General features: G+C 38.7%; 1 protein-coding gene across 2 annotated transcripts in view; it reads right to left on the reverse strand.

Annotated features, from left to right (window-relative positions):
• The window catches only part of PRIM2 (DNA primase subunit 2), a 332,833-nt gene that overhangs the window by 6,198 nt on the left and 312,836 nt on the right, over positions 1-13,799 (reverse strand). For both annotated transcript variants that reach the window (XM_006149174.2, XM_027772133.1), the window contains exon 13: positions 5,653-5,721. In XM_006149174.2, coding sequence (XP_006149236.1) covers positions 5,653-5,721 — 69 coding nt within the window. The remainder of the gene's footprint in view (positions 1-5,652; positions 5,722-13,799) is intronic.

Below are 13,799 nucleotides of genomic sequence, written 5' to 3' on the forward strand. Positions count from 1 at the left end.
TTCTTGTTTTGTTGCTATTGGTGATGTTTGTCTCTGCAGTTGATGGTTTTTTATGTTTTATACATATTCTTATGTATTAGGAGAGAGAAATCCTGTGATGCATTTTCATTCTGCTTGGAAGATCCAAAGTACTTAAAAGGATCCGAAAGGTCAGTAGAGCCGGAGTCTAGCCTAGCCGAACAGGGGCAGGGGGAGGCCTTTGCAGGCTATATTATAAATTATAGAGTTCATCTTAAGAGAAACGGGTAACCACTGAAGATTTTTTACTGAAATGATCAGATTCCTCTATTTTAAAGATCACTCCAGTGGCTGTACAGAGGAGAAAGAATTGAAATAGGGCATGTGTAGATGCTGGGAAACAAATTGGGAAGCTATTGTACTGATCCCAGTGAAAGACAACGGTGGCTCCTAGCCCAGCAGTCTAATTGATATCCATAATGACATCCTTGAGCTATCACCAAAAGGTTTAATTGTATTTTCTATATCCTGTTTAAGGTTGCAGGAAAATGTGTGATCAGTTTTAATAAGATTTCTGTACAGATTCCTATGGGGGTGAGGAGGATTATACTCAGCTATTTGGAAAATAAGTATCTAGAATAGAACCAAAGAGGTCTATTTCTAAAGAACTGTCAATTAAAATTTAGGGATTAATGTATACAAGGCCTCGGATTTTCATGTACACACTGAGTAGGGAGAAAGTAAAGAATATACCACAGTGTAAAATGATTTTAAACAATGTTCCCTAAAAATACTAAGGAAATCAGGTTTCAAGCAGGCCAGCCTTTGACATCTACTAGATGAATCTCTCTCAAACATTTGCTTGGAATCAACATATTTTGCATATAATGACCTTCACACAAACATGGCTCTCATATTTCTGCCATAGCAAATGTTGATTTTGAAGGAATGTTAGCAATATTGTTTTACCTATGGGATATTTGGGTTTTAATCAAGAGGTTTTGCAATGACAGCTTATAATGAGGCAGCTGGTATTACCAAAAAAGCCATATGGAACTATCGCAGTGCTACTGCAAATGGTATCAATTAACTGGTTCATTTTCTAAACTTTCATTTAAGTGAGTTTGATCACAGAGGCCTCGGGAAAACAAACAATGTTTTATTGGGGGGGAAGAGAGAACAAAAGAGGACAGAAACATGATAAAAATAGATTCTATTTCTAAATTAAATTAGAAAAAAAAATGAAGGGCGATATTCACATCTAAAAATCTATAATGAGAGATCTAGTGAATATAAACAGCCTTTTCCTTTCATTGATTTATAAGCAGATTAAGTTAGATGATTTCCATATGTGAGAGGATTTAGATACATGTCTTTTCAATATCTTCATTTATCCTAGGCAAGTTTTAAAAACTGGTAATAGCAACAATACTCTTGTAGAAATAATCAATAGGAGAGAGATTATAAAAGCATATTTGAGAACTAAGAAAATACTCCTTACTTTTTAGTGATTATGTCAAACTCAATGTTCAAGTCTCGTTCTCTTTTTTTTTTTTTAAAGGAAATAAATTGGATATCGAACCACAATTTGTGAAAGTTCTGAGGCCTCCTAATTGAGAGGGTCCACAACTGATTAAGAACATATATGAAATTAAAATTCTCAAGTGAAGCAAGCAAATTAAAGAATGCAGCCTTTGAGGGAGCAAGTAATACAAAACTGGTATGGAAATTAATCAACATACGTGGCTTATCTGTGAGATTAGCATTCTGATAAACAAAATGAGATTTTTGTGGTGGTTTACTATTTTTGTGACATGTAGTCCTTCAGATTTTGTAAAATAGTAAATTTTAAAATTTACTATTTTAAAGTAAGAATAATATTTTCAGGGGCCAGCCAGCAAGAGGCACAATGGTTGGAGCACTGGAGTCCCATATGGCCAACCGCCATTCAAGTACTAGACCTGGCAGCTTCAAAAACATGCCAGGCAGGTGTGCTTGCATGCCCAAAATCCCAGGAGGAGAATGAAGAAGGGATTATGGCACGGATATCCTGGGGGCGGGGAGAGGATTTCTCACGTTCTCTCTCTCTCTCTGGTGAGCCCATATACCCTATAGGGGGAGGTAGAGTTTTAAAAGCTACCATTTGAACAGAATCCTAACCTGTTTCCTGGCTTTAAGCAAAGTTCCTTGGTGTTTCTTTGATTTAAGTTAAAACTGGTTTTCTTAGTAGTAATGAGTGAACTTACCATTGAAAGTAGTTAGATTATGTAGGAAATTTGTAAGATCAATGCAATGTGGGTGGGAAGGGAATGAAGGACAACTGTGGACACCAGAGGTGGTGTGAGAGGAGGGTGGGAAGGGACAGAGGGTCAGAAAGAGGGGTGGAAATAATTCTAGAAACTAGAAATGGAAAATTTTTTGTGATGTGCATGATTGAGCCACTATGCAGTGTGTACTGGATGGGAGATCGCATTCTGTGTGCTGTGATGATGCTTAGGGAAGGAATGTAAATTGAGTTACAAAAAAAAAAAAAGTTTCAGGAAAAAAAATATATCTATTCAATGACTGCAGTAGGATATGTAGCCCCAGCTAGGTGCTACTTTATAGGATGTGTAAAGTTAGACTTGTGCTCATGGAAATGTGTGTGTCACCTGTGTTTGCTATGAGGATATTTGGATTGATGAGGGTCCTTGGTGATTCAATAAAATGTGGGGGGAAAACAGTATAGAAAGCAAACATAGATACCAGAGACAGTGTGGGAGGAGAGTGGGAGATGGCAGAGGGTAAGAGATAGGGAATCAAGGACGAGGGGGAAAAACAAAACATACAGAAAACAAGAAATGGAAGATCATTTGCAGACAATAACATGTTTGTTGATGTGCTTGATTGAGACAATATACAGTGTACTCTGATGGAAAATCTCATTTTGTATGCTGTAATGATGTACAGTGAATGAATGCAAATAAATAAATTGAAATAAGAAAATAAATAAATAAAAGCTAAGTGTAGTAGAAAGAGGACTGGACCCGTAGATTGCTGTTTGAGCTCCAAATCTCCTATTAACCACTTGGGGTAGGTTGGGCAAGTCATGTGAAATCACTGGGCCTCACTTTTTTTGTTACATAAACTAGGAAGGTTAAATTAGATGACCTTTAAAGTTCCTATTTGTTTAATATCCTATGAATCGACAGAAAAATGCTAACCACCTCAGCAGTCATTATGATAAACCTAGTAACAGATACCATAAAACAGTACAGTATGGCTAACCTCATAAGCTTCAGAGGAGTTAAGACTGCCTAGATTCAAAACCAAGTTCCATTTCCTATAAGCAGTATGACCTTATAGACGTTGGTCAGCTTCTCTAAATTTTATTCATAAATGGGGATATCATTAGCATGTAGCTTAGTGCAGCACTGTGACTCACAGGAGCTAACGTGCCCTATGAACTTAGTGTGGTGCTGTCATGCATTAAGGATTCTGTTGGGCTGTCAGAAGTAAGTCACCATGCATTTTTGCATAGAAAACTATAGGAAAAATACGTCATGACTTTTCCAGCAACCCAATATAGTGTTGGTTGGTATTATTATTACTGTTAATAGGATAGAAAATGTTTTTTCCTGTCAATTTTATCATGTAAGAATTTTTCTGCAATGATACAACCAGAATAGTTATTTCATGATAATAAAATATAAAACATAAAAATAACTATAAAACTTAGCATGGTACCTGATGATGAATCCAGTATATGTAACATCTTTTAAGAGTCATGGATCCCTTTAAACCTGATAAATACCGTAGACTTCAACAAAATGCACATAAACCCTCAAAGACAAAATGTTTCAAAAGACATACGGACCTCCAAAGTCCACTCTTGGATGTCTGTCCCAGGTTTAGAATCCATGCTCAGAATCACTGATTGTAAGTTGAGGCTAGATTGCAAAATAGGCTAGATTTGACCTACAGGAATATTCTGTTGGCCTGCACAGGGCCTTAAAGTTTATCAGTGTGAAGGCCCGTTACAGAGTAAACTCTCTAGTCCACCATACGCTCTGGGATTAATTACAGACAGTTTCACTCTTTTTGGTTATTTCCCTGATCTTTGTAGGCCTGAGTTTGTGACTCTTGATTTACACAGTTCAGAACCTACTCTGTAAAATAGTGGGTTATTTGGCATTCACTCCAATAACCTAGCGGGCCTTTTTGTAATAAGGAAATTGGCAGGGTAAAAACTAAACACATCTTCCTGACTCCCCTGCAGTTAGGCCACGCAGATAAATAGGAGACTTGGGAAGTAGATTAGAGTAACGTGAAGTGGCAGCTACAGTAGAGGGATCAGATTTTCTGCATGGAAGAAGGCGAAAGTCTTTGGTTTTCCTGGACAGTTATGAGAAGAGTTGTAGACCGAGTCCAGGGGTTGGCACATCTAACTCATTAACTATTTTTATAAATATAGTTTCACTGGGTCACAGCCATGCCTGATCATTTACATATTTTCTATGGCTGCTTTTATACCACAACAGCAGAGTTAAGTAGTTGTGACAGAGACCACATGAACCACAAAGCCTGACATTTTTTTTTTGGGGGGGGGGTGAATTTTGCTATAGGGTGGGTGCTTTTGGGGGGGGGTGAATTTTGCTATAGGGTGTGTGCACTCACTGGAGAGACAGAGAGACAAAAAAGTGAGAAATTACTCCCCCAGGGAGTATGGCCACGCTACAATCCCTTCTCCTCCATTCTCCTCTCAATTTTAGGTACAGGTGCACATGTACCCGGCACAAGTTTTAAGCCACCAGGTCTAGGACTTGAACCACGGTCACCTATATGGGAGTCCAGTGACGTAACCATTACACCATCTACTGGTCCCAGCCTGACATATTTTTAAATAATTTTTATCGGGACAAGCAGTTGGCGTAATGGCTATGTCGCTGGACTCCCATGTAGTTGACCGCAGTTTGAGTCCCGGATCCAGTGGCTTAAATTCACACCGGGCATGTGGGCATGTGCGCCCAAGATCCCGAGAGGAGAATAGAGGAGAAGGGATTGTGGTGTGGCCATCCTCTCAGGGGGTGATTTCTTGCTTTCTGTCTCTCTGTCTCTCTGTCTTTCCATGAACGCACATGCCCTATAGCAAAAACCTCTCAAAAAACAAAACAAAACAAAAACACACACACACAATAATTTTTATTTATTATTACTATTATTATTTTAAATTTGCTAAAGGGTATGTGTGCTCACCAAAGATACAAAAGAGAAAATGAGAAAGTAAGCCACCAGGTTCCAGATTGAACCATGGTCAGCCATGTGGGAGCCCAGCACCTCAATGACCATGCCCCCTGCTGGCCCCAAACCTGACATTTTTATAATCTGGCTCTTTACACAAAGTTTACTGACCTTTTGTCTCCTCCCTAGACATGGTGGTAGGTGGTAGCTGTGGTAAAGATTTCCTCATTAAGTAGCTTCTCCTAGTTACAATATTTTAGTTATAATATTCCTGGTCCAGTAGCATCCAAGCTTAGTTCTCTGGTCCTTCCATAAATGCTGTAATATCAAATGCTATTTCATACATTCCTTTCTGCTAAATACAGCTAGAGTGAGCTAGAGTGATTTTCATTGTTGCTATCGAAAACCCTGAATGAAATAGTAAGAAAAGACTAAGAATTAGGCTATAAAATTAAAAAACAAGAAAAAACTTACATTATGTATCATCTCGAAGTACTTCTGACAGGCTACCTGGTAGTGTGTCCCCTTTACCAGATCCAAAATCTAAAACAAATGAGAAGAGAAAAAAAAATAGAAATTAAGTTTCTTCTAAACCACTGCAGCTCACAGTTGTTGGTCTTTTCATAATCTTCGTTCCAGATGGGAAATGCAATAAATCATGTAGCATGTTGTACTTCTGCAGCCTGGATACAGTGATAATTCTGACATTATATAGTAGCTGTTGAGGTCAGCATTAAAGCAGAGATGACAAGATATAGTAAGTGATCTTTCTTAACCTACCAACTGTGAATTTTAATAACTTCACCTTGACAACAAGATGAAAACAGATCCTGGTGTTATGACTTTGACAGTTATTATTGTCAGAACATCATGTTACGACATCTTTCCCAAAACTGTAGATATAAATCTAGTAATCTAATGGTTGGTGCATGAAGCAACCAAGTATACTATTTAGATTTTTATTTCCCTCATTACTAGTTTATACAGATACAGCATAAAACACTGCTGTATGCCCATCAGGAAAATGTAATGTAAACTCTTTGGACAAGTATCTGTGGAGTGGGAATGCTTTTACCTTCAATCAGATTTGTCCTTTTTGAAATGAAGTTATTTCTAGTAAAGCTCAGCAGAATATGAGAGTGAATAGTCTATTCTGAACACCTATTAGGAACATCATCCTATCTTTTGTAAATACAATTTGCTTTCCAATTCTACTTCATGTAATCTCTTCAGAGCGGTGCAAACTCCCATCCTTATCAGCAGAGTGCAATGCCAGTTGAAATTTGTAAAGTTTCACCACCTCCCCTCCCCCTCAAATAAATAAAATGTATATTTGGCCTATTTATCAAATATTGTAAAATGCTGGAATTAAGAGATAAGCCGCAAATGAAGGGAAATATACTTCTGCAGAAATGTTAATTTCTCTCCTTCTTCAAGAGGCCAATCTTCTTGTCACAAAGAGAAATGAACATAAAGCCCCAAGTTCCTGCTATCCTCATTACTGAATATAGCGCACATCTTTTGACAGATTCACAAGAAAATTACAGCAGAATAGGCATCACATAGTACTGATACGTACATCCTTGAAAGATTGTTTTCCTGATTGTCATATAGATTGCATTTCTGAATTTCATGTCACCTTTTATTGAGTCTTATATGAAAGACCCATGTAAATGCCAGCCAGTCACAGAACCCTGCATCTGGCCTGTCTGCCTAATTTGGCCTTAAATTGTTAGAGCAAAAATGAAAAATAAATGAATTTAAAATGGAGAAGTCATAAAAATTTCCAAGTAATGGCAATGCTTAGAGTTTATATTCTCTGATGCTTTTAATACACAGATATTCAAACTGTGTTGAGATGAATTTGCAAAGAATTATCAGCAAACAATGATTATAATTATTAGTATCTGTGAATTAGAATTTTGAAGAAGACTTCAATCATAAATATGAATTTTAAATGATGCCATAAATTACCTAGAAAGAAAATGAATTCACAAAACTTAACAAGTTCAACCATGTGGTATGAGGGGCCCTCAAAAGGTTGGTGAAAAAATGGGGCCAGTTCCATGGCATGGTGGTAATCTACTGCTCAAGGAAGCTTGGTCCCACATGGTAACCGCGATTGTAATCCCTGGCCTGGTCAGCCTGAAACACTTCAGGCACATGCACAAGTGCCCACGGTCTGATGGTCTGCAAGGCCAAGGAAGGGAATTTCAGCATAACCAGACTCCATGGAGGGTGCTCCTCCCTTTCACTCTCATATGAATGTACTCTCTGTCATGAATGAAGAAAAAACAATTTTTTAAGTCTGTGCAAAAGTGGACTTCAAGTATGAGTTTACCTTGACCCATAACATTTTGAATTCCATGTATAGCTTTTTTTCATGATACATTGTCTACTAATTTCTTGAAGACCCTTCATATGTAAGTTCCTCTTCCATAAAAACAATGCATTCAGCATTTTATTCTTTATATATACATTTCTTATTTTATGTATATAAAATAGAAGTAATACATTTAAATATTTTTTTGCAAACCAAGTATGTAATTTATACATATACAATCTAGTATACATGTTTGGTAAACACACTTTAAAGAAATATGTATAAGAAACATTAATTATATATTTATAAATAGAGAGAGAGAGGGAGGGAGAGAGGGAGAGAGGGAGAGAGTTTTACTTTGCTATAGGCACATATGCTCGCTGGAGAGACAGAGAGAGAAATCATCCCCCAGGGTGGATGGGTCAAATCCCAATCCTTTGTTCTTTAGTCTGCTCTCAGGATTTTAGGCATGCATGCACACTCCCCCAACATGACTTTCAAGTCACTGGATCCAGGACTTGAACCGTGCAATTGGCCATATGCGATCCAGCTGCCTTAACCTCCATACCACCTGTAGTCCCTTAATAAAAAATACTCAGTTGGGATATAAATATATATAAAAAAGTTAAATAAAACTGACATATAAGCCACAGAGTGTGAGAAAAACAAATTTATCAAAAATTGTAGGTTCTATCCAAAGATACCAAATTTAGATTAATCACACAATAATCTCCCTTGCCATCCTACTCTACTCCTTCAGTGGTCTATTCCTTAACAAAAATAATTTACTTTTACTTTTTGCTTTATTTTTCTAGAATAAATCTTTATTTGAAATTTGCCTGCATATCCATAAATAAATTATTCAATCAACTATCCTTAAACAACTTTAACAAATATGCCAAAACATATTTGAGGTGAACAAAGTTTCTGTACATATGCAAAGTTCTGATTGGAAAAAAAAAAAAAAAAAAAGACAGGGGGACCAGCAGTTAGTGTAATGGCTATGTAGCTGGACTCCCACGTAGTCAGACCCGGTGGCTTAAAGTCATGCCGGGCACGTGTGTGTGTGTGTGCTCAGGATCCTGAGAGGAGAATGGAGGAGAAGGGATTGTGGTGTGGCCATCCCCCTTGGGGGGGTGATTTCTCGCTTTCTATCTCTCTGTCTCTCTCTCTCTGGCGAGCGAGCGCACATGCCCTAAAGCATAAAAGAACCTCTTAAAAAAAAAAAAAAAAAAGACAGGTTTTTTGTTTGTTTGTTTCTTGTTTGCTAAAAAAGCTATTCTAAGACACATAAATTTAAGCCAAAGGGAGATACAGGTGGGGAAGGAGAAAGAATACTTAGTGTGATGGCTAGTTCTGGATGCCAATTGACTGGATGAAGGAATGCTAGAAATCTGATAAAGCATTACTTCACGTATGTCCACAAGGGTGTTTACAGAAAAAATTAACATATGAGACTGCAGAGGGCTAGATGTGGAAGATCTGCCCTCAATGTGGTTGGACATGATCTGATCAGGAAGGGGTCCCGAGAGAAGAAATACAGAAGCTGAATGACTGACTCTCTTTTGAGACAGAGCAATATAGACTTCTGTTCCTCACACATCAGAACTCAAAGCTTGTCTGCCTTTGGACTCCAGGATTCACACCAGCAACCCTCCAGGTTCTCAGGCCTTCTGCCTCACACTGAGTTAACGTTACCACCAGCATCCCTACCTCTGAGGCCTTCACGCTCGAACTGATCCATGTCACCAGAATCTCAGAAGCTCCGGCTTGCAGATAGCCTGTAGTGGGACTTCTTGGTTGACATATCGTGTGAGCTAATTCACCAGTAAATCCTGTCTTACATGTCTATATACAATCTGTTGTTTTTGTCTCCCTACAGAACCCTAATACACAGACTAATGGAGATTAAGGGTACAAAAAAAAAGAAGCTATTGAAGCTTGTAAAAGAAGTATTTTTTGAAGAGAGTAGGTATTATTGGTGGGTATTATAATCTTCTTAAAGATAAATGTATTTTCTTAAATTAGGGGTGTCTGTCTTATGAAGATTATTTACTGCAGAAAGAATAAAAAAGCTATATGCAACCCAGTGAGCTTACTTTCTGTAAGAGGACTATTAAGAACGTGCTTTTAAAATATAGAAAATATGGAGCTGGCAGGTGATATGGTGATTGAGGAGCTGCACTCCCGTATGGGTGACTGCAGTTCAAGTCTTGGACCTGGCAGTTTGCTTTCTCAATTTCACTCAGTCAGGACCAGCAGCTAGCATAATGGCTATGTCGCTGGACTCCCACATAGTTGACCGCGGTTCGAGTCCCAGACCCGGTGGCCTAAACTCATGCCGGGTGCGTGTGCGTGCGTGCCCAAGATCCCGAGAGGAGAATGGAGGAGAAGGGTTTGTGGCTTGGCCATCCCCCTGGGGGGTGATTTCTCGCTTTCTGTCTCTATGTCTCTCTCTTTCTTTCTAAACAGCACACACACCCTATAGCAAAAACCTCTCCAAAAAATAAATAAATAATTTCACTCTATCTCTCTCTGGTCAAATTAAAATAATAACAGTAATAATGAATCAAATTAAATAAAAAATGTTTTAAATATATATATATGTAGAAAGAGAGAGAAAAAATATTAAATATTATTCTAAAAACCAACTAATTTTATATATTATACATTATATACATTTTATATATATATGTGTGTGTGTGTGTGTGTGTGTGTGTGTGTGTGTGTGTGTAGTTTACCTTGAGATTATGATCTGTATTACAGAGATACAGTATTAAAAAAAAAAAAAGGAGACATTTTTATGGACCAACGAATAGAGTTTGTTTTTTTTTCTATGAGTAAATGGAGAGCTATTACGATGGTGTAAAACAGGACAAAAGTGGCATGACGTACCTCCTGCCTGCTGTGTTGAGAATGTACTGGAGAAGGCAGGGGTAGAAACAGGGAGTTCACTGCAAGAATCCAGGGAACAGATGATGGATTTTTGGACCAGGACAATAAACACAGTAGTGGTAAAAAGTGGTCAGATCTAGAGATAGCATTTCTCACTGAATGGATATAAACTGTTTCTGATAAGCAGATGTCCTACAAGAAAATGTTCAACAAGAACTTCTTTACCAATGTTTTAAAATAATGCATTACATAGGGCCAATAGGTGGTATGGAGGTTAAAGGACTAGATCCCACACAGCCGACTGCACAGTTCAAGTCTCTGACCTGGCAGTCTGAGAATCACAACAGGTATATATGTGTGCCCAAGATCCTGAAAGGAGACTAGAGAAAAGGGGATTATGGCGTAGCCATCATCCCTGGGGATTAATTTCTCACTTTCCTGCTCCTTTGCTCTCTCTCTTTCTCATGCATGCATGTGCCCTATAGCAGAAACTAAAAACTAAGAATAAAAAAAACATTACATATCACTCAATCTTCCTTATTCCTGATAGCCTAAATAAAGCTAAGTAAGCTAATTAGTTTTAATATTAATTAGGTAAATGCTATTATTTAAGAAACAAACTATCATATTTATGTAAAATACTGAAAATACCACTTACTAGTCACTAAACAATACAGCTAACACCTGTTGAAATGTCCATTTTGTAAGCCAAATAATGTGATTGAATGTATAAAAGAAAATGAAATAAAAATAAAAAAAAAATTAATTAAAAAAAAAAAACCACAACCAAAAAAAAGTAAGTCAGGGAAACCTACTTACACAGAAGCAGAAACTCATCAAGAGAAAGAAATATAAGGAAGAGGTAAAAGGAAACAAACAGGAAGAGACAGATGAAAACAAACAGGAAGAAACAAATGAAATATACGAAATGGGAGTCCACAGTTTGCTGTGTGTGTAGCTTGTAAACATCAAAGAGTAACCCTCCGGGCACAAAAGGTGTTTTACTAGCAATGATGCAGTCTCTCCAGTTCAGTTCGCTCCAGTAAGGAAGAACCATAGTACACCATCATTGGCTCTTGCGTATGGCATTACTATCAAAGAACAGCTCTCCAAAGGTCAGAGAAAACCAAATCAAGGGTTCACTCTGGTGCCTGGGCTAAAAGCTTCCTAATTCTGCTTCAGACAAATACAATGGAACAATCTGAACAATTCTATCAAAGACTTTTCCGAAGACACAAAATTATCAAATGAAAAATTTCCATGAAGATCTAAGACTATTACTCAAATGGTAGTACAACTGGGACCAGCAGTTGGCGTCATGGCTGTGTCACGGGACTCCCATGTAGTTGACCACAATTTGAGTCCCGGACCTAGTTGCTTAAACTCACACCAGGCGCATGTGCGTGCATACCCAAGATCCCGAGAGGAGAATGGAGGAGAAGGGAGTGTGGCGTGGCCATTCCCCCTGGAGGGTGATTTCTCACTTTTCATCTCTCTGTCTCTCTTTCTGGCGAGTGTACGCGTCCTATAGTAAAAACCTCTCCCCACCCCACCCCCCAAAAAAGGCAGTGTGACTTTCATCTTTTAATATCAATCTTCTCAAACGAAAGTACAAATGTCAAGTATAAAAGTCCATTTATTGCTCTAATCTGGTTCATCAGTAATCAAAAGACTAAGAAATATGGAAGAGTGGTGTTACCATACTACTATATTTTGATCATTTGTATTCTTTAACTTTTCTCCCTCTGTATTATTACTCTCTGTATGTTGACTAAATTCTACCGAGAAAAACATTAGATGTTTTAAATAAAATAATGCAGTTTGTCATTGTTACGAAAAGTTTACTGGATTTGTATTTGCTAAGTTTGTTAAAGCATTAATGATAGTCCATGTAGTATTTCATCCTTAAGGTGAATTACTATTATTTTTTTTTTTTAAATAAAGTGTTTAATGAACATATCCTTGAACTGGAGGAACGAAGAACAAATAAGGTAATATATTTCTGATTTGATCAGTTAGCTGATAAACATATGATATAAAACATATATGTATTTATACACACGTATATAATACAGAAGTAAAATGCATATATACAGAATATGTACACACAAATATGTATATATGAAATACAACACTGAACCACACTTCCTTCCTCTTCCTAATATTCTCTGATTAATTAATTTCCTGCCAGCTGCAACTTCCTCTCTGCTTTTGCTTCAGTGCCTGCCAGTGAGGTTCAGATGATTACCTGGCAGCAGAATTTCGCCACCTGCCTGTCCTTGGCTCTGGTGAGTAGAGAGCTAAACAGATAGGTATGTGGCACACACCAATTAAACACATGGCTAATCTCACTCTAATTCAAGGTCCTCTTATTTTAAAGTGATAATAAGCTTGCTTCTTCCTAAAAAGCTCAACCTAGAGCTTTTCAAAGCTAGATCACATTGATATTTTTCCCCACTCATTTCTAACCTTCCTTATTTCAAAGGTAAATGAAAAACATGGTGGAGGTGCCAAATCTGGAACACTTTTGAACACACCACTCTGCTCCCATTTCTCACACACTCAGCATAGCTCAGCCAGCTGCTGCCTTACATCTCTGCTGTGACCCGCACTTACTGGCAAATCAGGGCCAAGCTTCCTCTTCTTGAAGATACACTTCCATGCGGTTAAAACCTTCTATGTCAAGAATTTTTCTGACTCACTGTTTATCATCTAAAAACAGTTATCTGACTGAGTTGATGCTACCTCCAAGTGTCTTTGAAACTTACCATTTCCTCTTTGTTAATTAGGTCCCCATCATTTTCCTTTTAAATATTTTTAATTACTTTTAATTGACAAATATAATGTGTATATTTATGAGGTACAAGGTGATGTTTTAATCCATGTATACATTACAGAAAGAGTCAAGTAAACTAATTAATATATTTATCATCTCATCATTTTTTGTGGTGAGAATACTAAAAACCTGTTTTAGAAGTTTTGGCACGGTGGTGGGCCTGGGCCTGCGCCGCCGGGGCTCTGTTCCGCGGGCTGCCCGGCCCCCGCTGCCTCTCCGGCGCTGGGTGTGTCCCACGCTCGGTGCCTACACGGGCCAGCGGCATGGACCAGCTGAGGCTGCCGTCCTTTCTTTCTCTGGCCAGGCGGGCGAACGGGAGGTGGCGCTGGGTCCCGTGCACAATCACAAGCTCGGGGCTGGCATGTGGTCGCCAGGCCTGTGCGTGGCCGCTGGTCCTGCACCTGCGCATGGCTGCCGGGTCTAAGCGTGGTCGCCGGGCCAGCGCGTGGCCCCGGGCTTGCGCTTGGCCCGGGCCTGCGCGTGGCCTCTGGGCCTGAGCGTGGCCCCTGGGCCTGCGCATGGCCACGGGGCCTGCGCGTGGCTGCCGGGGCCTAGGGGGGGCCCCCG

The sequence above is a fragment of the Tupaia chinensis genome, unplaced genomic scaffold (assembly GCF_000334495.1).
Source record: "Tupaia chinensis unplaced genomic scaffold, TupChi_1.0 Scaffold000256_1, whole genome shotgun sequence".
In the NCBI taxonomy this organism is placed as follows: Eukaryota; Metazoa; Chordata; class Mammalia; order Scandentia; family Tupaiidae; genus Tupaia; species Tupaia belangeri.